At 34.1% G+C, this 25,274-nt stretch overlaps 3 protein-coding genes across 7 annotated transcripts; 1 reads left to right on the forward strand and 2 right to left on the reverse strand.

The window, feature by feature from the left end:
* Nucleotides 1-955: 955 nt before the first annotated feature.
* LOC133703406 (uncharacterized) lies at nucleotides 956-7,638 on the reverse strand. Of its 2 annotated transcripts, none has more exons than XM_062127892.1 (8): nucleotides 6,402-7,638; nucleotides 5,859-6,217; nucleotides 3,610-4,704; nucleotides 3,360-3,518; nucleotides 2,906-3,149; nucleotides 2,709-2,779; nucleotides 2,469-2,591; nucleotides 956-1,821 (listed from the first exon to the last, which is right to left on the reverse strand). In XM_062127892.1, exons 1-8 carry the CDS (start codon nucleotides 7,336-7,338, stop codon nucleotides 1,471-1,473), a joined length of 3,339 nt encoding a protein of 1,112 aa, XP_061983876.1. In that variant the 5' UTR covers nucleotides 7,339-7,638; the 3' UTR covers nucleotides 956-1,470. The 2 variants fall into 2 exon arrangements, with proteins under 2 accessions (XP_061983876.1, XP_061983875.1); XM_062127891.1 differs by having other exon boundaries at nucleotides 2,906-3,254.
* A 7,754-nt stretch (nucleotides 7,639-15,392) lies between these two features.
* On the forward strand, nucleotides 15,393-20,857 carry LOC133703725 (polyadenylate-binding protein-interacting protein 12-like). Of its 4 annotated transcripts, none has more exons than XM_062128345.1 (11): nucleotides 15,393-15,730; nucleotides 15,824-16,340; nucleotides 16,893-17,000; nucleotides 17,105-17,149; nucleotides 17,227-17,299; nucleotides 17,407-17,519; nucleotides 17,634-17,693; nucleotides 17,798-17,845; nucleotides 17,942-18,010; nucleotides 20,345-20,406; nucleotides 20,510-20,857. In XM_062128345.1, the coding sequence occupies exons 2-11, from the start codon at nucleotides 15,855-15,857 to the stop codon at nucleotides 20,565-20,567; spliced, it is 1,122 nt and encodes a 373-aa protein (XP_061984329.1). In that variant the 5' UTR covers nucleotides 15,393-15,730; nucleotides 15,824-15,854; the 3' UTR covers nucleotides 20,568-20,857. The 4 variants fall into 4 exon arrangements, with proteins under 4 accessions (XP_061984329.1, XP_061984330.1, XP_061984327.1 ...); XM_062128346.1 differs by having other exon boundaries at nucleotides 15,393-15,641; XM_062128343.1 differs by having other exon boundaries at nucleotides 15,393-15,616.
* A 171-nt stretch (nucleotides 20,858-21,028) lies between these two features.
* LOC133703726 (alcohol dehydrogenase-like 3) lies at nucleotides 21,029-23,382 on the reverse strand. Its single transcript, XM_062128348.1, has 9 exons — nucleotides 23,260-23,382; nucleotides 23,109-23,158; nucleotides 22,686-23,014; nucleotides 22,436-22,518; nucleotides 22,055-22,130; nucleotides 21,892-21,953; nucleotides 21,702-21,797; nucleotides 21,384-21,545; nucleotides 21,029-21,246 (listed from the first exon to the last, which is right to left on the reverse strand). The coding sequence occupies exons 1-9, from the start codon at nucleotides 23,359-23,361 to the stop codon at nucleotides 21,136-21,138; spliced, it is 1,071 nt and encodes a 356-aa protein (XP_061984332.1). The 5' UTR covers nucleotides 23,362-23,382; the 3' UTR covers nucleotides 21,029-21,135.
* Nucleotides 23,383-25,274: the final 1,892 nt, after the last annotated feature.

A 25,274-nucleotide genomic window follows, 5' to 3' on the forward strand; every position in this document is an offset into this window, starting at 1 on the left:
TGTAGTTTACCAGATATTATTTTCAATAACCATAAATTCTATTAACTTGTTGTTTGTGTTTTCTCTTGAAAGTGGGGAGTGGGTTCAATCATGAATTCACGCAATCTATTTTCTTTTATCTTTATTAAGGCTTTGATTTTTTAAACATGGAAATGACTAGTGGGTGATGTGATAAATGAGATTCGTGATTTTGTTTTTAAGATTTTATTATGGATTTCTTTTAATAATTTCATGGGAGTAGTGAGATAAAGTTTCAACCAATAATTCACGTGTTAATGTTAATTTTTTAAAAAATTTATATATAGAAGTGTTCAAGAATGTGCTGTTGTTGTATTTAAAATAATATTTTTTTTAAAAAAAAATTATTATTGATATTAAAATATTTAAAAAAAATTAAAAAATATTAATTTAAAATAAATAAAAAATAAAAAAATTATTTTAAAAAAAAACACTTTTAAAACACAAAAACAAACAGAGTTAAACTTGTTGCTAAATCTAATTTATCATTTGAGTTATAGGTTACACGGTTAATTGATTTATGATTTGAATTATGGGTTACACAGTTTAATCTAAATTGATTTAATTTTATTTAAAAAAAATTAAAATGAAATTATTTTATAGATTTTTTTAAAAAATAATAATATATATTTTGATAAGATTACAAGTTGATATGGTTATATTATGTAAATTTTAAAAGGGAAAAGGTATTTAGAATCCAATCAAACAAATAATAAATCTAATAAACATTAAGCTCGTAGAATATTTGTAAGAACTCAAATTTGGAAAGCCTCCACCAAAAAGCAGTTGATATTTCCCATCACCTTTTAAACTGTCACGTTGATGCACGTTGATGTTAATTCTTTATTTTCCTACGGTGATTAGTATATTCATCCAGCAAATAATATTTGGAATTCATTAATTCTAACTCTTTAAAAAAAATACAGAAGCAAGAGACTTCTCAACAAGAACAAAATGAGTGGCGGCTTCAGACATCAAGCAAACCTCCACGTTACTTATGGTTGTTAATACATTAAATCCAATGGATTCTTTGCACCTAAGTTAACATGCTGATTCTACAGAAGCTTACAAACAGGCTGCTTCTTTTCTAATTTTGCAGAATCTACTCTAACAGAAAGGCTGCTGCGCCTCTACACAAGATGAATCTTTTACATGTTGCTACAAAAGCTACACCATTTCATATGTACATTAGTATTACAGGTTTGGCTCCAGCCTCGATCTTGCACCTGAACATTGGCGGCCAGGACAGTTGATGACCAAATGCAACTCAGTACGGTAGCAGAGACTGCAGACACAGATACAATCGCAATTACAAAGGATTCTGCGGCATCCCCTACAACTAATAGCTGCACAATATTCAATTCCATGTGGAAGATGCAGCACTTGGCTGAAACCAAGAAGCAGCTGCAATAAGGTGTCACTGTGACCCAAAATCAACTAAACTATTAATAACTATGAGGTTTCTGTATCATCTGAGCTAGCTGTGGCCTCACTTCCAGCCAAACCTGCCCCACCTTCTTGACTCTCGTCCTCACTATACAAAGTCTCGTTACTTGAATTAGAAAATAGGCCACTGTCATCATCAGTGAGTGTATCTGCCTTCCGCCGTTTCCTGACATCTTTTATACCTCTTCCTTGTAGTGCCAGGCGCCTTCGTTTCCTTGCTTTTCTCTTGCCCTTGGGAACCTCTTCTCTTTGTGACTCAAGGTTTTTGCCTTCTCCTTTTGCAGTTCTTACCTTGCCATAGTCATTATCTTCTGATTCATCAGGATCAAACTTACGCTTTTTTCTACTTGAATTTGTCTGGTACAGAATCATTGAAACCCAGATTTAATTGATGATTATTAAGCACAGCAAATCCAAGTGCAGTAAAGTATTCAATTGAAGGGGGAAATGATCCATTAAATCCTACCTGTAAATTGTAAATGATATGTGAATGAAAGCAGCAGAACCAGTATTACAGTCATCCGGTTACCTTATGTTTCCTAAATGGCTTTTCAAAATACATACATATATATTGTGTGTGTGTGTGTGTTCATTCATTCCTATATGTGTGTGGGTGTGTGGGTGTGTGTGATATGCAACACCACCATTATTACTCAAAGGACCAGAGCTAGCCACAACCAAGGTCTCATAAAAAGCCCTTTTATCAATACTGCTTGGGGTACAGAACCCATGGTCAGGGCTTTAGGATTAGTCAATCAGAAAGATCAAACCACCAAGGACAGAAATAACTGATAAACATGCATTGATTGTAAATAGGAATGCATCAATTAAATATCCCCATTTACAGCTTACTAAAACATGTACAATCAATTATTATCTAATTTTGGTAAAAATCATTTTTAAGTATAGGTTGACAGCATGCTTTAATAATTGAGCAACTAGCATCTGTGACTTGCACAGCAAAACACCATTTCATATGGAAAAAAAAAAAAGCTTCTGTGTACCTTGGGACCACGATCCACCAACCGAGCCCATTCATGCCGATTCCTCAGGCAATCAAGAACAGCCTGAGAAGGACTTGAATATGCATAGCGTTCTCCATTATGCTTCCTCAAGTTTTTCCAGTGCTGCAAACGGAATTACAATCAGTGAAGGAGATCTGGTTTATTCACTCAGAGTCAAAATGACACCAAAACAAACATGCAGAAAACAACAAGCACTTAATTAAATAAAAGCAACCATACCGGTAAGACGGCATTACAGAGTTCCTCATATGCCATGCGTCTGCCTTTGCTCATAATCTCATTGATTAAACCTATGGATGATGAAAGGAAATGAATATTAAGTTACAAAGAAACAGGAAAAAACAGCCCCATCTGTTCTTATCCTTTCCTTTTGGCTCTAAACTGATGCAGAATTTAAATTCCAGAGAGGTAGCTACCTGGCAGAGTGCGATGAACAGGAGCCCGAACAGTGCCTGTCTCCTCATCAGAAATATTCCTTGGTGAATTACGTCTAGATGACAAATGATGGTCATTAACCTCAGTAGAGGAAGATGGGCCACTGTTTGCAGTTGAGGTGGAGGCAGGCGGGATGTTGTTCTTGACAGAATTTACTGCTGTCGGAGATCCATTATCCCCTCTCTTCGACACCGAGTCAGCTTTATATCCTGTATCTTGTCTCCTCTGATCAGAAGAAGATGGTCTGTCAGTCTTTTTAGCCTCATCATCAGGCTCCTGAAAACGGCGAAACCCATCTTTTGATGTATCCTTACCTTTTCTTCTAGAAGCCTGAAGAATAATAAATTACAGATCGTTTTCAAGTACCATCTCAGTAACCTATATATGTTCATAAAGAAATATTTATGAAAATCATGTTGTGGAAGTAAATCTTACCAAGCTATGGTCTTTTGCTCCAGAACTAGATGTCCGCTTCATCAGCACACTTGTTGCGGTTGGAGAAACTGAATGTGGCAAACCACCTGCATGGCGAACACGCGGCACACGAGGTACTCTAGGAGAACTATTGAGTTCTTGATGTAAAAGCAAAGCAAGCTGTCAAGAAAAACCCCTCAAATGTAAACTAGATGGAAAAGAAAATGAGATCAAAAATAAACCATTACAAGAAATTGCAATTTGTTTTCACCTCTTCATCACTTAAAGCCGCAGGCGAATTGGTTGGTGCAGAAGGATTCATTGACAATGCAAGACTTGTCTTAGATGATGACTGGCCATTAGACTGATTAAACTTTTCAGATCTTTGGGGTAAACCTGATGCAAGTGCCTTACTATGAGCATGTGAAGTGCTCTCAATTTGCAGTGATCCGGCAGTATCACCAGAATTCTGTGCTGAAGATGCTTTAGAGGATAAGTGAAGCATGGAATCTTTTGAATCTGAAACAGTTCTCTTAGGAACAGATGTATGTGAACTCTTGCTTGGATGCAACACTTTTGAAGCAGAATTCACTGAGGATTTTGGACATTCTTTTACTGTTTTCTTTGAAATGTCATACGTTTCTTCTTCTGTCACTATCTCACTTGTAGCTCGATCTTTCTTAATACTAGAATTGCAGTCAGGTATAACTTGTTGCATAGTATTAGAACTAAAATTCAAAGTATCTGAAGTTTTAAAATTGTCAGATGAAGGTGTTTGGGAGATCATCACAGTGGATGAAACAGAAGACGCTTTTGCAACACAGACAACAATTTTACGCTGATTGGGTAGTGCTGGAGAGCTTGAGATGGTTTCACCTGCTTTTGACAGTTCTTCAGCAGTCTCTGTAGTGTTTTTAGGTTCTTGGAGACATTGTTGCATTTCAATTGAGCCTTCAGCTCGTTTATGCTGACAAGGACCATCACATAATTTGTTAGCTTCACCTGTGTTACAAAGAAGAACTGCTCCTAAATTGCTGCCAACCTCTTGAATTTTTTGGTCATTGGATGAACCACCTAATGCTGCACCATTCAGTTTTGGATTTTCAGATATGTTATCATAAGATATCCTTGCATCTTTTGCATCACCATGAGAAGACTGACGATTCAAGGCCCCCTTAGAGTTATCATCATCTACTTCTACTTTAACATTAGATTGTGCAGAACTTGGAATTGCATCACCATTATCATTAATCTGATCACCCATAACTTCTGGAGAAGCACTAGCCGGCTCCTCAAGTGCAGGCACATCTCTTCCTGTGGAACCCTCCACTTTATCATCTAAATTTCCACTTAGCATGTTATTGCCCTATAGGAAGCACAGGCAAAGTCATTCAAACACCAAAAGAAATCTCAGAGCATAAAATTTAACATACAATTACACTTAAAGGAAGAGCTTCATTATAGGTAAAATATAAAATGTAAAGGCTCAAGGAGGGACCGCCCTATTGTAGAACAAGAGAAACTACAAATATGAATATCTAACAGAAATAATCTATTTAAGAACTCAAGAAATAGGTAAGGTGTCAAATATGAGGTTTGTTTGCATGATGCTAATGGGACTTGGAATGGGGGAATTTCCAGTGAGCTTGGTTGGTTTACTGCTATCAGACCTGAAATGTGGGCATTTCATGGGGGTTTGCAGGAGGCTTGGTATAGAGAATTTTGTTGCATTTTGTTGGACTTGAATTCAAAGATGGAGTTTGGTGTGTGCAACTCATCAGGCTTAAAGCTCATCCAGGTCAAGTAATGCATGTACTATTAAGAGATTGGGTTGGAAACTTGGGCATGTCAAGTATGGGGAATAAGTGTGCTGTTTTTCAGTAGCATTGGGGTTGAGGGACATGTTATTCCCTTTTGCTTTGAGGATTTACTAGAAGGAACAGGGCCTCTGTTGTTTGATGGTTTAAACAAAGAAGGCTGTTCCCCAAGTTTAGTTTTAATGTTTAGGTTCTCTGGCCCAATTTTGAAGAAGAAGAACCCAAAAGATTCTTAAAAGGAGCAAAGGATTCTTAAAAGGAGACACTCTTACTTACATAAACCATCAATTTCCACTCCCACAACAAATGTATATATATAATTCTAATCATCAATAAAAATTAAAACCCAAACAGAAACATTGATAATAAGCGAAAAAGAATTTCTAAAAGTTCTAGCATAAAGATTGATGTGCTGCATATCAAAGACATTGAGACAGATTTAAACAGTATTCCAAATCACTAGTTATGCATTTTCTGATCAGAACTCGGCTTTTGCAAGATTCCACATATTGTCATTTCCAATTCCATTTCAAGGGATTCTAATCTAGCATCACTTACAAAGGTCATTATTGGCTTTATTCTAGCAGCCTAGTTTGTTTTATGGATTGGTAATCAACAAACATTCTCCAAATATCAATTGATCATTAAGAACAAAACACAGTACTATCCCAAACCAAACCAAAAAGAAAGGAGCAACGCGTACCTCTTGTTTCCCACAATCATTGTGTTCTGGAGCTGATGCCACTACATTAGACTCTTTGGGAGAACTCTCAACAGCAACCACAACATCATGGCTAGACTTCTCTTCCTCCAATCCAGCTCCAGTTGATGAATGAGGTCTAGACATGTCAAGAGACAGTGCTTCTGAGGATTGCTCAGCCACTGCTAAGTTGGGCTTCTCAACACCATTTTGAACTGCTATATAACTATCTGATTTCTGTTCTTGAATACCGGAGTCTCTTAAATGCTTGTTCTTGTTACCCTGAAGTTCACCCTTGAAGGACTTCGGAGCTCTGTCTTCATAAAATTCCAATGGTTTTGCATCACTGGTGGACGTAAATGCTAGTAATAAGAATAAAAACAACAAAGAACTGGAGTCAACAAGTGCGTGTCTGCTGCTACAAGATGCGACCCAATGCCTAAACTTCATGCCATTAATGTGAAATATGGGTACTTGGACAGCTAGAAAAAAGAGTAACAGATAACACAAGTAGGAAACAAAGCAAAGAAAGGTACATCCAATCACCTGTTTTAGAAGCATGAAAAACCCTCTTCTTCGCCTCCACCTCCTTCTCTGCAGTTCGAGCCTTCTTCTTTACACTCCGATCCTTGGCCATCCCAAGATCTTCTTTCTTCCGCTTACCTGAATGCGCCACAACTGACCTAAGTACACTTCTCTCCCTTTTCACTGCAAAGGTAGCACCCCTAACTTCTCCATCCTCACTCTCCCATTTCTTCATCTCCCTCGAATAAACCTTCCTCTCATAACCACCACCCTCGTCCCTCCCTCTCCTGTCACCCAAATCTGCCACTGGCATCCCCAACACACTCTCCTTCGACAATGAAAACAAAACCCCCGCACCCTTGTCAACCATATTCTCATTCTCATTCTCCTCCTCGCTCCTCTTCTCTACCTTCCTCTCCTTCTCATCCCAACACGGAAACTCCCTATACTGAAAACTAAACTTTTTCGGCACATACCCGGTACACTTCCACAACTCCGGCGTAAAAACCTTTGAAACCCCACTGAACAACCCAGGATCCCCACCTGGAATCCCCTGCACGTGAACTCTTTCCTCCATCGGTATCTCTGTCCACAACCTCAACCCTTTCCTCTGCGGACCAACATCCCCCCCGCCCCCATTCTCTAACCTAATCGTTTTCGTCGGCAATTCCACTAATAACTGCGCAACCTCAGTCTCCTCACTATCATCATTATTACTACTATTACCCCTATTCTTCCTCCTCTTACATTTATCACAGGTAAACAATTCTTCACCCTTCACATACTTTGAACAGCGCGTGTGTACCCACACGCCACAATCATCACAATTCACCATTTCTTCTCCATCATCAAAGTTTACACCACACACACAATCCACCGTCCACGACCCATCCACCCAGTCCTCATGTGATTCATACTGGTGGTGGGTCTGGAACCGGTGAGATCGCCCTCCCTTCATTCTTTTCTATGCCCCTAACCACCACCAAAAAAAAACTCTAACCCTAACTTCAAAAAACCTAATCACATCGTAAATTCAAGAAAAACGTAGACTAGAGAGGAAAACTTGCCTGGGGAATTCTTCCAACATTGATTTCTTGTCAAGAAGCTGTAATCTTGAGGATGTTATTGAAAGAATTTAGAAAACTTATGGGCTTTTAAGGAATTTTTTTCTGTACCAAGGGATCTGTCTTGTGTGAGCGTAGGGAAAAAAGGGGTTCTTCTCCTGGGTTTTTTTTAGTGCACGAATGGCTTGTAGACAGAACAGAACTGTAGAATTTAAGGATTTTTTTTTTTTTTTTTGCGTCCGGATTTTTATTTTATTTTATTTTATTTTATTTCAGACAAGGGTAGCTGGGCTTTTGTAGGATTGGGCTTGGGTGAGGATGATGATGGGTTACACTTGTGCTTATTGAGAATGGGTGATGGGGATTTACGGGCCTCGTTGAGTTTCAGAAGTCAACGGTTTTGAACTTTGACCTAGGTTTTTTAATTGATTCGGAATTTTTAAAGAAAGAATTGGAGTTGATATTGTCAAAGAACCATCTCAACCCAAAAGCTTAAGCTATTAGATGAGATTCTAGGATATGATTTATATTATTCTCTAACACATCCTCTCAAGTGAAAGCCCTTTGGGCTTGAAACTTGCACATACTCACATTACCTTGTGTTTATTTTTTATCAAATAAATAGGGATGGTGAGATTCGAACTCATGACCGCTTTGTCATCAAGGCTCTGATACCATGTCAAAGAACTATCCCAACCCAAAAGCTTAAGCTATTAGGTGAGGTTCTAGGATATGATTTATATTATTCTCTAACATATATTGATTTTTTATTTTTTTTAGTTCTTAATTATGTAATATTAGAGAAAAAAATAATTGAGATTATGGTTTTCTAGCTTGAATTTAAAAAGTTAAAATAAATTAAGTATTATGAACCATTAAATTTAAATTATTTAGTTCGAATATATGTAAACTATATTTGTATAGCTAAATTATTTATTCTAATAAAATGTGTCATTCATATGAGTAGAATGTATATTTTCTTCATAAAAAAAACTATTAATTTTTTATTTTGATGATTTGATGTGTATTGAATTTTGTGTAATAAAAAACTAATCTTTATTATGTTCATTGAAGGTGATTTTTTTTATAAAAATTTGTGATTTTATCTTATTTTCATATAATATATGGAGGAATATAAACGTCTTCTCAAATCCTTTAGTAAAGGGTTAGATAGATTGCCGCGTGTTCTTGCGGGTGAATTCATAAACAATATAAATCCTTATAATAATGGCAATTGAAAGTTAAATTTATGAACATCATGCCAGATAGATATAAAATTTATTAAACAATATATATAACAATGTATGGTGACACATAACATATAAAATTTATTAAACAATAATTAAAAAAAAAACAATGCAATGCTGCACTTATTAAAAATCATATTCAAAAATCAATATTCAAAAAAGAATTAATTTATATAAAATTAAAAAAACCACAGATAAATCATGCATATATTTTTAAAAATTAAACACACTCAGTATCATTTAAAAACAAACACAATCTAATTAAAACATAAATAAGAAATTTATTTGAAAAAAAATACACAAATATGCATCATTTAAAAAAAACTAAAAAAAATAAGAAAATAATTAGGTCAGGCGTTTGTAGGCGTAGTAAGCCAAGCACTTGGGACTGACAAACATACATGATCCATGTTAGCTTAGATATGACAAACATGTCAGACCCGTGTTAATTTGTAATTGACGACCTGCCAAGTCCAAGCACTTTAGATGTGACTAACACCAAGTTCAGGTGCCTTAGGTGTAGAAACGTGTCAGACCCAAGCATCTTTGGGTGCCAAACCTAAGTGAATTTGGATCCAACAATCATGTCAGGCCTTATTACTATTTTTTTCAATAATAATAATATTTTTAAAAAAAAATTAATAATAATTATGTTGATAATATTAACAATAATGAACATAATAATAATGTTAAGAAAAATAATATTAATAATAATAATAAAAGGAATAATAACAGCAATAATTTTTAATTTTACCATTCAAATCAAATTTATAATTTTTTACAATAGTAATAATATATTTTTTAAATTTTTTAATAATAATATTAAACATATCTAACTCAAGTTTAAATGGGTCTAGCTACCATGCAAGACTCACATTGGTTGGGTCTGCCAAGTATGTCAAACCCATGTACTTAGGTCTAGCAAACTTGCGAGATCCACGATACTTTCCAATTAAGTCCTTCTACTTTTTATTTTTTATATTTTTTCTTGTTTTTTTTTTAATTTTATAGTTTTTAATTTTACTACTCAAATCAAATTTATGACTTTTCTTTAATAGTAATGATTTTTTTCAAATTTATTAATACTATTAATAATAAGATCAAACATGGCTAACCCAAGTTTAAGTCGATGTGACAACAATGTCGGACCTATATTGGTTGGGTCTGCCAAGCATGCCACACCCACGTTAGATCCATGGTACTTTTCAATTCAGTCTTTCTATTTTTTATTGTTATTTTTTCTCTTAACTATTTTCTCAAAGTTCTTATAGTTTTTAATTTTACCATTCAAATCAAATTTATTGTTTCTCTTTAATAGTAATAATATTTTTTTTTCAAATTTATTAATAATTATATTAATAATATTAACAATAAAAAAAATAATAAAAAAAAAATAATATTAAGAATAAGAATAATACTAATAATCATAATAACAATAACAATAATAATAATAATAACAATCATTTTTAATTTTATCTTTCAAATCAAATTTATAGTTTTTCTTCAAAAGTAATAATGTTTTTTTAAAAAAATATTAATAATTATATTAATGATATTAACAATAATGAAAATAATAATAGTAATAGTAATATTAAGAAAAAGAACAACAACAACAACAACAACAATAATAATTTTATCCTTAAAATCAAATTTATAGTTTTTTTCAATAGTAATAATTTTTTTTTCATATTTATTAATAATAATATTCAACATGTTTATCCCAAGTTTAAGTGGGTGTGACAACCATGCAAGGCCCACGTTGGTTGGGTTTGTCACGCAAAGGTGCCTGATCCACGTTAGTTGGGACTGGCAAGCTTGACAAATCCATCGTGATTAGGTCTGGCAAGCATATCAGACCCAAACGTCTTGGGTCTGGCAACCACAATAGATCCAAGGTTCGTGGGTGCAAACCAAAGTTTCTTAAGTCTGGCAAATATATCAGACTCATGTTGTTTATGTTTGGCAAGCTTATCAAACCCACCTTGGTTAAGAGCTTGCCTTAGCAGACCCACGTTGTTTGGGTCTGGCAAGCTTGCGAGACCCATTGTGGTTGGATCATGCAAGCATGTCAGAACCACGTTACTTGGTTTTGGCAACCTAGCGTGTTTAAGATTAACGCGTTTAAAATAAAATAAGAAAGCATGATTACTCCAATCAATTTTAGATGTAAAATCCACCCGTGGTCTTTTGAATCCAGCAAAATTCAAAAAAATAATTAAAATAAATAACTCAGCGCAGTCACATAATACTGATACCAACCCAGCTCTCTGATAGAGTACTTATACTTGCCTAGAATAAAGAGAAACAATAAAGAAACCAATGCCATCTCGTGCAAAATCAACCAAAATCTCATCCAACTACATTAGACCAACACTCTCTCAAAAACAACCACGCAATCGGTTACATTACAGATAAGACCTGTATCTAATTACCAGTTCCTTCACATTGAACAAATAAAGAGAATGACAACCCACCAAGCACCTACTGACAACAAACAACCCAGCAACCCACAACACGTCATGCACATCACGAAAAATAGCAAAAAGCAAATTGTTTACAACGTATCACAAGAACCAACTAATTCCTCCCTAATAAATATTACTCCAATCCATAATGAAAATACTCACAATCTACAATACATGACTTAGCTCTTTTAGTTTTTTTGTAATGCGCATTTATTTATAATTACAACACAACAACCAATTTATTTTATTTGAAAAGTTTTAATTCTTGAGCTAGATCTTGAAATGTTTTCTTGCACTAGTCTTATGAATTATAGGGTCATGACTTTAGGCTCATTTTCTAGATGGTTGAAGTTCCATCTCCATGAATTTCCTTAAAATTTCCTTTCATTTTTTTTTAAAAAATTATTCACCAGTTATTTTGTTTCTCAATGTATTCTTCGGCAAAGTTTTTTGGTTTCTAGCATTCTAAAAAAATATATAATAAAATAACACAGTACAAGATTATTAAAAAAAAAACACCGTTTAGAGAATCGCAGATAACATTTGTGATTCATGAGTCGTGTGACTCTTTCAAATTGTAAATTTTGAAAGACAAGTGATTTAATTAAGAGAGAGGAGAGAAGAGAGAGAAAAAAGAAAGATAGAAAGAAAAGGACTTTGGAGGCACATCGAAATTCTGATGACAGTACCATCGGTACCATTAAAAAAATTTTGACGACTAGTGGGCCCCACTAGTGGCCCAAAGGTAAGTGAGTCCTTACACCTTTGGATGACTCATGTGACTTATTCTGTTCATCGTTTGTGACTTTCTTTGTTGCTGGACTCGTCTCGTCGAGATCTTTTCAACGGAACTAATGGTATCATCATTGAAGTTTCGATATGCTTCAAGAATTTTTTTTTCTTTCTTTCTTTATTTGTTTTTTCTCTCTCCTCTCTCCTCCTTGTAATTTGTGAAGAGGGAGGATAGAGAAAAAAGTAAAAACAAAATAAAGAGACCCTGGAGTCACTCCGACACTCTGATGACGACACCACTAATACTATTGAAAAGAATTTAAGTAAAAACAAAATAAAGAGACCCTGGAGTCACTCCGACACTCTAATGACGACACCACTAATACTATTGAAAAGAATTTAACAAAACGAGTCCAACGACATAAAATAAGGTTACCAACGGTGAACAGAGTTGGCTATACGAGCTGTCCAGATGTGTCAGGGCTCACTTCCCCGTGGGCTGCTCGTGTGACTTATTTCAGTCACCACTGATGATTTTCTTTGATGTCGTTGGATTTATCTAATTGATATATTTACAACAATATCAATGATGTCATCATCAAAGTTTTAGTGTGCCTTCAAGATATTTTCTTTCTTTTTTGTTTTCTCTCTCTCTCTACTCTCTCCTTATCAAATACCGTATTTTTTGAATTTTGCAATTTGAAAAGGTTTTTAGATGACATTTGTGACTCTCAAAATCACATATATTATATGTAAATCTCTAAACTGTATTTTTTCTCTAAATATTTTTTACAATATTTTGTTTTATCATTTTTTTTAGCATGCTAGTGTCCAAAAATTCTCTTCTTCAGCAGCCTATAGAAATCCCAACAAATTGGAAAGTCAAAAAAGGCTAAAAAGAAAAAACAAATGGAAAGAAAATCTCCTATGGATATAAGACAAGCTGTCATTTATTACTTCAATCCCCAAAACACCCTCCGCTGATTTCATGGCCAGCTATCGGTCACTTTTGCATTAGCCACCAACCAGCACGGAACTCAGCTATCTCCACAGCAGCAACACTGCAGGAAGCAGCACCTCTAGATGGGGTAAGAAAGTAAAAGAATATTAATAGTTGGGCATTGCGGTTAAAATTGTATACAAGTATGTTTCAAAAATACATTTGGTTTTAAAAAATATTAATTTTTTAGTGCTTTTTATTGTTTTAATATTATGTCAAAAATAAAAAAAAATCTAAATATTTTTTTTATTTTAATGCATTTTAAAATAAAAAACATTTTTAAAAGACATAAAAAAACATAAACTATCATACTCTCAAATAGAAAAAATTAAGCTTTGTTTATTCGTATGATGTGAGGTGGTGAAATTTCTGTTTTGCTCCAATCACATTGAAAATATTTAGTTGATCAGTATATATTATAGTTTTGCATAAATTATATTAAAAACTATCTCATGAACTATTACTTAAGGCAATACTATGAGCGTGTTTGATATTATGATAGTGATTATTTTTTAAAATATTTTTCACTCGAAAACGTATTAAAATAATTTTTTATTTTTTAAAAATTATTTTTAAAATCAACAAATTAAAACTATCTAAAAAAACACCATATAAAATTAATTTGAAAAAAATCAATTTTTTTAAAACAATATTTTCAACACAATAATAAACATGTCTTACCATTTATAAACTTAAAAATAAACAACATGATTGTATCTGATTTAGGATATAATTAAAAAAAATACTTCAATTATTGATCAATTTACAAGTACCGAGTCAATTCATAAATACAGAAGTAATATGAATAAAATATTTTTATTAAAATAATAAAAAGCTTATTTCATTATGTTAATTTAGAAGTATCAATTCAACTCACAAATATGAAAAACATTTTTATTAAAATAATAATATTTTATTTTTTTTCTTTTATATCAATTCATATTTTATTTGATTTAATTAAAAAATTAACCAATTCAAAATTTATTTTTCAGAGTTTATTTTGTGCGTATTTATTATTATAGTGTATGAAAATTTTTAAAAATATTTTTGCTTGAAAATATAATAAAATAAATTTTAATTTTTTTATTGTTAATATATTAAAATTATTAAAAAAATATTAATTATATATTTTTAAAACTAAATACACCTTTGAAATTCAATTCTAATCGCAAAAACAAAATATGACTAATCAACCCGGCACGCTTAAGAGCTATGCATATAGAGTGTGTTTGGTAGTGTGGTTGCGGTTGTTTTTCAAATAATGTTTTGTGCTAAAATATATGTCAATAATATTTTTTTATTTTTTAAAAATTATTTTTGATATCAACACATCAAAATGATTTAAAATATATAAATTATATTAAATTTTAACAAAAATAAAAAATTAAATTTTTTTAAAATATCACGCAGCCGCGTTCCCAAACCAACCAGCCAATAGTACAATGCTAACCATTCAACAATCGCGCTCAGTAATTACATGCCGCGTGTACATATTCTACCATGATGTGTAAACTACAAATCAGTCCTCCAAAAATGTTATATTATTCATACTACTGCTTTTCTTACAATCTCATGATCCAGCCCAACAACCGATTATCTAATAACTATTTTCCTTGATCATTCCGGATTCATTAATTAATAATAGAAGAAAGTGAGAAAACTTATTATTATAAATACAATTATTAGTAATTTAATGATATTTTTTAACGAGTCAAGTTTCATTTATTAATAATAAAGAAATTAAAAAACCCCAATGCTACACGTACAGGGGAATTAAACAAATTTTACATAACAACCAAATAAAATCTATCTTAGAGTTTATTAAAATTATATTAATTAACCAAAAGAGTAAATTGATATTAAATAAATTTGTTCTTTGTGAACTATTGAATTTATTACACTACAACACAAATTTATATTATGTTATTTTAAGCAAAATTTTAATATTAAAATAATTAGATGGTATTTAACTTGTGGAAAGATTTGTTGGCCAACTTTATTTGTACATTATAAAATAGAGTCAAACAAATATGTAAATGAGTTATTTTAATAAATTAAATTAACAAATTCATCATAGTTTCTTTTTATAAAATAAAATTTAACTAGAAATTCAAATTAATATATGAACCACAACCTAATTACTATTTTAAAACCCAACCTAATAAATTAACCCATGATTCGAATAATTCAAAATTTATAATGAGTTGGGTTTTAATAAAAATAAAAAGAATTAATTTTATATAACTCGATAAAAAATCTAGGTTAGCCGGTGATTTAATTAGCTTAAGGAAAAAATCAATCAAAACCTGTTTAACTTTTTTTAACTTTTTTTATAAAATAAAAAATTAAGTTAATCTGATTAATCCAATATTTTTCCCATCGATTTTAAAACTAAAAGTCTAATAGCAAGATTGAGAAAAGTTTTGGCTTTAGGACTGAATTGAAACATTCTTCATAGATGGATGATAATTTGTCATTAGCACCAAACAAAAGAAGAAAGATACAAGGATGTCCAGAAGGAGAAGCATAGGCTGACAGACTTTAGGTGTGCAAAACAAAACAGAGAAGGAAACAAAGTAAGACCAAACTTCAACAATCAATCTCTCTTTCACTTTCCATTTTTTTTTTCAGACCAAAATGTGAAGAAATCAAGATCCAAGAATAAATCCAAAGACAGCATAACAAGAAAACACAGACAGCATCAAACACCACTGCAAGGAATTAAAAAGTTTGCTTCTTTATTATTTTTCCGTGTAAAGTTTTATTTTTTATTCGACATTGTTGTTGTCTCAGTGGTTATTTTTGACGGGTTGTTTTTTGTTTTCTCCGTAGTTATTTTGAGGTGGGTTCTGTGTCTTTTAGTTTAGCCCTGAGTCTTTGTATTTTTGTAGCTCTAAAAATGGTTTCTTTGTTGTGTTTTTCTCATGTTTTGTAGCTGATTTTGAGGTTTGTTAGAGAGCAAAATCATGGTTGTTGGAGATAATGCTAGTGTTGATTTGGGGAATATTAGCGTGGACTCAAATGTTTCATCATCATCATCATCAAATGATCAGGATCATCACAATCACAACAACAATGCTCCGATTCAGCCTCTGTACATGAAGGTTTCCCAGGTGGGCCATCATCAGGCTCATCACCACGATCATCATCATCAGCAGAGATCAGATGGTGGGGAGAGTTACAAGAGGGAGATTAGAGAGTTGCAGGAGTTATTCTCTAAGTTAAACCCCATGGCTGCTGAGTTTGTGCCTCCTTCACATTCCAACAACAACAATTTTGGTAGAGTTAATGGGCTTAGTGGATTCAATGGAGTTAATGGGGGATTTTATGGCAACAACCATATCAGCAGCAGCAGCAGCACCACCACCACCACCAACAACAACCTCAACTTGGTTGTGAATGGAAATGGCTTCGACAGAAGTGGACAAGTTAATGGAAATGCTGCTAGAAGGGTAAAAAAATTAATGCCTTTTTTTAAAAAAAAATTAATTAAGTATATTTTATTACAAATTTCAGAAAGAGAAAAAGGAATAAATTTTGAATGTTTTTGGTATAGTATTTTTGTGGTTTTAGAGAATTGACAAGGGTTAATTGAACTCGGCCAAGTGGTATGCGAGTCTAAGTTTTGAAAATGATGGAACTTTGAGATTCAAGAGCCTGTTCTATGTTGATTTTTATTTGTTTAGATGGGTTTTTTTTTGGGCTTGGATTGGATATTTTGAGCATGAAATACAGAGATGGAATCTTGTGCTTCGTGGTGTTGGGATATTTGAAGTGAAAAAAAGCAAATACAACTGGGTTTATTTTTTTGTTTGCTTAGATTGATTGAAGGTTATTGCTCACATTTGTCTAAAATGGTCAAATTAAAAATACAAACTTTGATGAGCATTTTTATTTGATTTTAATGAGTTTTTATTATCCTTTCAGGTTAGTGAACTTTAATGGGCTTTAGTTTAATGCCTATGAATTCTAGGATTTGTTGATTGTATGTTTGCTCGTTTCAGAAGAAAAATTATGGTCAGGTGAAACGTAGAATCAGTAGCAGGACAAGTATGGCTCAACAGGAGGAGATAGTTCGCAGGACTGTGTATGTCTCTGACATTGATCAACAGGTATATGCTTCTGTGTGATTGTTCTTCTTTTGATTTCTATGGCGATTTCTGACTGCATCATCTGTTTGTGCTAACTAATTTTTTGGCTTCTTTTATGGAATTAGGTCACTGAAGAGCAACTAGCAGCTCTATTTATTAATTGTGGACAGGTAATGCTAATCTAGTTTCTTATCTAGACAGCTTTTATAGGACTGTACTTTCGAACAAGTTCCTGTCTCATCTGCAGGTTGTTGACTGTCGGATCTGTGGTGATCCCAAATCTGTACTTCGTTTTGCCTTTATTGAGTTCACTGATGAGGGTAATGTTAATTTTATGTGCTATTTTGATTCGATGCCTACCTTAGAATTCCATCATGTGTGTGTGATGGTTATATGCTTAATTACTCTGTGGTGGTTGGATATACAGAAGGTGCTCAGGCTGCCTTGAGTCTGTCTGGGACAATGCTTGGATACTACCCTGTGAAAGTGCTGCCCTCCAAAACAGCTATTGCACCGGTTAACCCAACCTTTTTGCCCAGGGTGAGGATGCTTTGCTGTATGGCCATTGAATCATGCCAAGTTTCTTACAATAGGCCTTTATGTGTTAGTTTGATTCTATTTATCTTGCTGATCAATTGGTACTTTGGATTTTAGAATGATGATGAGCGTGAAATGTGCGCAAGAACTATCTACTGTACAAATATTGATCGGAATGTGAGTATTTGGATTATTCATCATAAAACATAACCTTTTTTTTCCATGAGAAATATTTGTAATTGATGTTCTTTTCATAGTCTAATACGCTTAACATTCCGCAGCTTACTCAAGCAAATATTAAACTCTTTTTTGAATCACTCTGCGGAGAGGTTTGTTAGTACAACCTGTGAACTTGAAAGTTCTTTTCTTCTGGATGTTACAACATTATTAGCGGGTTATTTTATGGTCCGGCTTGTCTGATGCAGGTGTATCACCTGAGGCTGCTAGGAGATCATCATCATCCTACTCGTATTGCTTTTGTGGAGTTTGTTATGGTAATTGCTTCATCCTCTAATGCTGAACTTTCACTCTCTTTCAATATCAAACAAATATAGGTGGAGCTTAGGGAATCAGTTGGCAAGGTAATAAGGATTCTAGGGGACAAGGTTGGTTTGAGGAGGGACTCTATGCTCTTGCACATCCTGAAAGGGACACAGGACTAATTATGAGTGATGTAGTGGTGTCAAGTGTTGACCTTTTGAGACAGTTGGTTTAGGATTCCCTTTAGTAATGAACAAACCTTTTTTAAGTGCCAGAGAGCTAACAAATGAAGACTTAAGGCTGTTCCTTTGACTTTTTCACCCATCTAGCACACAATGGTAGGCCAAGGTTCTTATTGCTATTAATATTTTAATTCCTGCTAAAGATTAGAAGTTCTGAGCACAAAAGAACTGACAAAGCTGCTGAACTTTCTAGATACATGTAATGGAGCTTCATCATCAAGAAGCATTTTGACACAATAACAAAGTTCACAAGAATTGGCATTTTAATTTTCTTGTAACTGCTAAGAGTGACATGCATCAAAGTGAAATTACATAAATTTGTCTATATCATGTGTTTTATACTTCGGCTATACTATGGCACTATTCTTTATCAGAGATAGTTGATTTTTTTGCTATTCATAAATGATAGTTGATAATGTTGTGCTATTCATACTTTTTTTCTATTGCAGATTGCTTAAAAATCATAGTTATGAGTTGTAAGATGAAGGAATCTTTAATATAACTGTTTGAGTAATAATTTGGATGGCCATTATTATGGAGAACAGGCGTCATGCCGGATAGACTCTAATGCAAGTTAGGAAGTGAGTTCTTTACAGTAAATCAAGAGAAATTGTAGACATAGGAACTCTTGGAGCCTCTAAATGAAAACAAACAAAAAAACTATATTCCTTAAAATGAATAACTACCATTGATCCATTTATTGGATTTCCAACAAACAATCTGAGATGGATCTTTGACTTGTGATGGTGCAGTCACACTCAACAAACCTAGGATTATCTATGCCTAAAAAATCTCTAGAGTGGCTAGGTTTGTTCATAAGATAACAAGATTCCTCAAATGGTTTCTAGAAATATCCTCCATTCTCCAGGATTATTAAGGAAGAAACAGTTTTTTTCATGTTGTCACTTTTAATAAAACACAATATGCATTTAGGATTACTTATCATCAAGAATTACATCTCAGAATCCATGCCCCGTAAGATGTTTTAAACTTTATTGTAGACCTTTTGATTCAGAGATTTTCTTTCTAATTTCACTCTACTTTGATCTTTTATAAATTGTCTCATCAAACCAAAACCCAATGGAATTAAGATGGTATATAAATGATCCCATTGTATTGGTCACAAAAATCAATTTTGTACATAAAACTACATAATTGTGCTAATTATTATCAAGTACTTTTTATAACTCAACCTCTAATAGATCATCACTTTTAAGTGGCACTAATGCTTTATGGTAACAAGCTCCATGGTTGACTTATTGGCCGTGTGCAGTCCATGTATCTAGTAGATACTATCTACCCTCTGTTTGTATATGCAGTGTTGCAATCTGAACTTGTTGGTGCGAAGCTTAGCTACTTTTATTCTCTTTACTCTTCAAATGAAAAGAACTTCCTTTATGGGATGTGGACTCAATATATACCCTTCCACTATCACTCAACTTGATCAGGTTTCATGTTAGTCTGTATGAAAGCCTTCAGTAACCAACATTTTCTGACTGTTTCTTATTGCATAAGAGAATACTTCTGCTGTGTGTAATTATCAAACTCTTGTTATTACATTGGCTGTCATAAAGGCATGTTGTTACATCTCTCACCACTGTCTTAGAAATGTTTCCAAATTAGTGCACTTGCATACAAAGATGTTATTAGTTTACATGGTATTTACTCTGAAACTCATGGATGTAATAGTAGCAGTCAGCATACTTGGGACCCCTTTAAGGCCCATAAAATCTATTGTTGATGCCCTGATTTGCCATGGCTTGTGCTAGTATTTGCAGAGATACATGTTTAAATTGCATTATCATCTGATAAGCTGGGAAGATTTCTTCTAAACTATCAACAATTATCACAGATGATACTTTTAGTGACTGAAGTGATAGTGGTGCTTCCTGTAGTTTTAAGATGGTTCCAGGATTTTTTTGCAAGTACTTTTACATGTGCACTTGCATTTTTCTGTTATAACGTAGTTATCTTTTTTGCGCTGTTTTTGTTATTGTCTGCCTTTCTTTGCTTTACTGGCTAAGATATTATCCAGTATCAGAATGATTTCATGTTTTATTAGTGATATGTTGACTCATTTTGTGCTCCTGTAAATTCGCTATGCAGGCTGAAAGTGCAATAGCTGCTCTCAACTGTAGTGGTGTGGTTCTGGGTTCATTGCCGATAAGGTAAGATTGCAAGATGTACCTCTTCCCCATAAAATTCTCAATTTTTATGACTGAGAAGAACTAATAAATGCTTTGGCTAACATTTGATGTTCTCTATTTTCAGGGTGAGTCCATCAAAGACACCTGTGCGACCACGTGGTCCTCGCATAACTGTGCTTTGAAGTGTTCGATGCTCAAACTGACTTTAAAGTCAGCTTTTATATATTTAGATACGCACAACACACCAATGTAAAGATGTTCCCCTTGTTTTATATATCTTCATGTCACCATCCTTTCCTTCGCGTTAAATCTCTATTATCATAGGAGTTATCTTTTGGTTATTCTAGCAATATATAGAGTTGGATGGAACTTTGAGGCCCTAGTCTAATATGGATTGGACTTGCCCTGAAGTTTGAACCTCTCCGAGCAGTTTCTGACTTCATCTAGGTGATATTTTAGATGGCTTTTTTCAGTTGATTGGGCTTGTGCTCAAATGTTTCAGTTCTTTTTTTCCGAATTATTCCTGTCTTATGTCCTCTCTAATAGATGATTGTTAATCCAACAATCATCTCAGAGGGTGGCAAGATCTGATAATTATGAAAACTGCAGTTTTGCTGCCCGATCATGAAAACAACTCTAAAGGTGATGTTATTGACAGAAATTAATAAATGAATTTCGATTTTCTTACATGACAAATGTTAAATAAACTTGCTCTCTTTTATTTGTCTTAAAGTGCTTGCCTGTTAGACCTCAAACGTGCAGAAGACATCTCAGTGCCTTCCCATCACCGAGCAGCTGGAACGCTTCATTTATCTTCTCAAACGGAAGTTCATGCGTGATGAACCCATCTAGATTCACAACCTGGAAACAAAATCAAGGATGCTTGTAACGAAACTCGATGATTTTGATCTCGACAAAGTTCTATGTACGAACTACTTGCTTGCTAATGAACATGTTGCAAACACATGTAATAGAGAAATTTGACGCGTTAAACTGACCCCGTTCATGCAGGCTTTGGCAAGTTCAGGAAGTTGGCTCTTTCCCTTGAAGTCTCCAAAGGTTGTCCCAGAGATGCTCCGACCATCAAACAACTCCATTGGATGGAGAGGCAACATTTTAGGAGTGGGATAAATCCCGACGACTACCGTCTTTCCCCAGCCCTGTCACATGCAAAATCCACACATGTCAACATTATTGACAAGCTTTGAGGGCCGAGCGATGGGCAATCTGGTTCTTGAGTAATATTTACAATAACCCGCCCACACACAAAAAAGAGAGGGTGAAACTAGAGCAATGAAATGCTAATAGTGACTTACATCATGAGTGGACAAGAAGGCTTCTCGGAGAACCTCCACATTCCCTGCACACTCAATGCTGTAATCCACACCTCCACTAGTCATTTCCCTGATTCTCTGCAACACCATTTGCTAGGATGGTTAATACTTAACAGTCACATGCTCAGCAATCTAAGATAGAGAAAACTCCATGTATATTTTAGTTGTCAACCTGGTGCACTGGCTTTGAACAATCTTTTGGGTTTACAAAGTCAGTCATTCCCATTTCCTTGCCTGCAACCATATCGAAAGGCATTGCCATAAAACTCGAAGGTAAGGTCTTTCTTTTCTGGTGGGAATTGGAAAAATGAAGAATCAATAAATGAAAAGGATACCTTTATCGAACTTTTCTGGGTTGATATCAACACCTATTATTTTGGATGCTCCTCTGGCTCGTGCTCCTTCGGAAGCCTGTGATCAAAAGAATTTAGGCTAAGCTTCATGTTCTTATGAATTGGACTGATCATCCTATATATGTACATATAATTTTCCGTTTGATTTGTGAATAAATAGAATGAACGGGAGATTGTATTTTTGTGCCCACAGTAAAACTTTCTTGAAAGTATATTCAATTTCAAATAAAATTAAAATGTAAATTATGTTGAAAAGTGGCAAAAATATGAAGTAAAATATGGCCAAAAATTTGCCACATTCACGGGTCCCGTTCATTTGTCCCATGCGAGACTAGAAAAGCAGATGAAAAGGATGTTACTTACTGCAAGTCCCAAGGCCCCCAAACCAAAAATAGCCACACTTGATCCAGCTTGTACATTGGCAGCATTCCATGCGGCTCCTACTCCTAATCAGGTTAAGCATCAAATTCACATGTCCAAGATTAGAAAAACACGCATTCAGAGTGAGTCTCCAGAGATTTTTGCTATCTACAGGATAATGGGAGGGACTTGGGGGCTAGGCGCCTAGGCCTTCAAGAACGAAGAAGAGATCAATGAATTTTCGGTATCTTACCGGTAGAGACACCACAACTTAACAAGCTCATCTTCTTGAGGTGAGCATTAGGATCAATCTTGACAGCACAGGCAGAATCAAGCACAGAATACTCGGTGAAAGTTGATGTGTTGAGAAAATGGAATATAGGCTCTCCATTCATGGTAGAAAACCTACACTTTCCATCATTTTCCATCACACTCTTGAACGGGTTGACACGATAAGTTTGGCAGAGATTGGTTGTCTTGTTTGTGCAGTAGGGGCAGTGGCCACATTCTCCATTGAAGATTGGAATCACATGGTCGCCCGCTTTAAGGTCCGTGACACCTTCACCTACACTCTCAACCAGCCTGCAAAACGTATCCAAGTCTCCTTAAAATGGTAATGAAATATAGAAAACAAGACATTGAGTGGTCAAATAATAGTACTAGGAACATGTCTTACCCAACAGCTTCGTGTCCTAGAATTCGAGGATATGCTCGCTGAGCTTCATTCTTTAGAACAACGACAACGTCAGTAACATTATTGTGACCAGCACAAGAACTTAAACTGCATCAAAGTAGATTAAGGTTGAAGTTGTTTAGTGTTATGTTACCTCGCCTTTCCAAGCGCTTAGATCAGTGTGGCAGATTGAAGTGTAGAGGATTTTGATTCGGACCTCCATCTTCTTCGGGGGTTCAACTCGGATTGTTTCCATAAGAAAAGGTTGTTTCGGACCCCGAACAACGGCAGCTTGATGACCATAAAAACCAATGAAAAATACGAATCAATAAAGCAAGTTTCAATCAGGGATCGATCAACATAGGATGCTAATCCAAGCTGCAATTCTTACCATTGCAAGTGATGACTTTCCCTAACGTCGCATTCGGATCGAACAACTTACTTCCCGGCACATTATCGTGCAAGCCCCGCGACGCCGATCCTAGTAACTTAACGAAGGCTTGAGATGAGTTTGAGTTGCATCTAGGCAGGGTTTGTGTCAATATTCTTCTTGCTTGCAAGAGCATTGCCATGTTTTGATAACTCTTGGTATGTTTGATACTACAGCATGCATGTGTTTACATGCATATATTTATAGTAGTTGGGTAGCTAGCTAAAAAGAGATGTAAACTTGGTGTAATCTGAAAAAAAGCCAACGAGCACGCTAGAATTAACATGAACAACCATGGATTGCTATATATTGAGAAAAGTCTGAAGCGATTAATTCAACCAAAATTAGCATGTCTAATCAGTACTCTGGCTAATTTTTGCTATTATTTGGAGGCTACAAGATGAGAGTAAATTATTGTTCTAACGAGGGGAAATAATTTTACTTTTTTTGCGTAGTCTAAATCAAGGATGTGGATAAGTGTTCAACTTGCATAATACAGGCAAATTATTTATTTTGATAAAGACAGAATTCTGGGGGTTGAGGACTTTATGTTAGAGAGCATGCTCAGGCTAGTTGGCTGAGGATTATCTGACACAGCTCATGGCATGTTTTATTCTGAATTATAATTCAAAATTAGATATTCCATCACTTTTATTAATTCAATTCAATGATGCTTTACGAGCTGTGTTGCTTTTAAAAAAATTTTAAATATAAAAAAATAACATCTAAATTGTTGAATTTTTTTTTTGATATTATCATAAAACTTGGTATAACTGTTTAAATTTAAAAAATCCCAATCCGTGTATAATTTGCTTAAACCCGATTCTTAAATTAAATTATGTAAAAATTGCTTTGACATGACCTTGTTCATTGAGTAAGAAAAAAAATCAATATAATATTAAATGATAAAATTAAATAAAAAGCTCATATTAAAAAATATAATTAAAAAAAAATAAAGAAACTTAAAAGAATTAAAATCTCCATGTTATAAGATAAAATTTAATAAAAAAACCAAAACATAAATAAAGGAGGGGTGGGGGGGACTTTTATCATTCGATAAAAAAATATAAAAATTAATTTATTATCAACATAGTACTTAACTGATAAAATTAAATAAAATATCATATTAAATAACAGGATTGAAAAATAAAAAATAAAAAAATATTATAAAAAAAAATTATAAGCAAGAATTATGGAGAATCAAATAATATAGTGGAAGATATATAAATAAGTACTGGAGAAATAATATCCGTTGTAATATTATTTTAATATTTTTTTTAATATATTTTTAAATAAAAAACAATAATAACTAAAATTTAACAACCATCCTCGCCAATCATTCACTAGCCAACCAAACAACCTGCTATTGCAACAATCAGCCCATTCACATAGCCATCTTCGAAAAAAGAAGAAAAAACACAGCAGTACCGTGCCAAAAGAGTAGCCACAGCACCTGATCTTCCTCAACTAATAAATGAAAATCAAAGCACGGTTGCGACCACTAATCCCAACTCCCCTTTCCCGATCAAAGTAGCCAACACATCTCCACTTAAACCAAGCTTTCATTTATATCCGTTTTCATGGGTTTCGAAGACATTGTGTGAGTCACGCATCTCTCTTCCTTGCTCCATTTCACGCCAATATCCATGTAAACATAGCACATGTAACCACGCACAATCGCTGCATGCCCAGTTCTAATTCCAACAGTTTCCGACCACCTCCAGCAGCTCTCGAATGCC

The sequence above is a fragment of the Populus nigra genome, chromosome 9, assembly GCF_951802175.1.
Source record: "Populus nigra chromosome 9, ddPopNigr1.1, whole genome shotgun sequence".
NCBI lineage: Eukaryota > Viridiplantae > Streptophyta > Magnoliopsida > Malpighiales > Salicaceae > Populus > Populus nigra.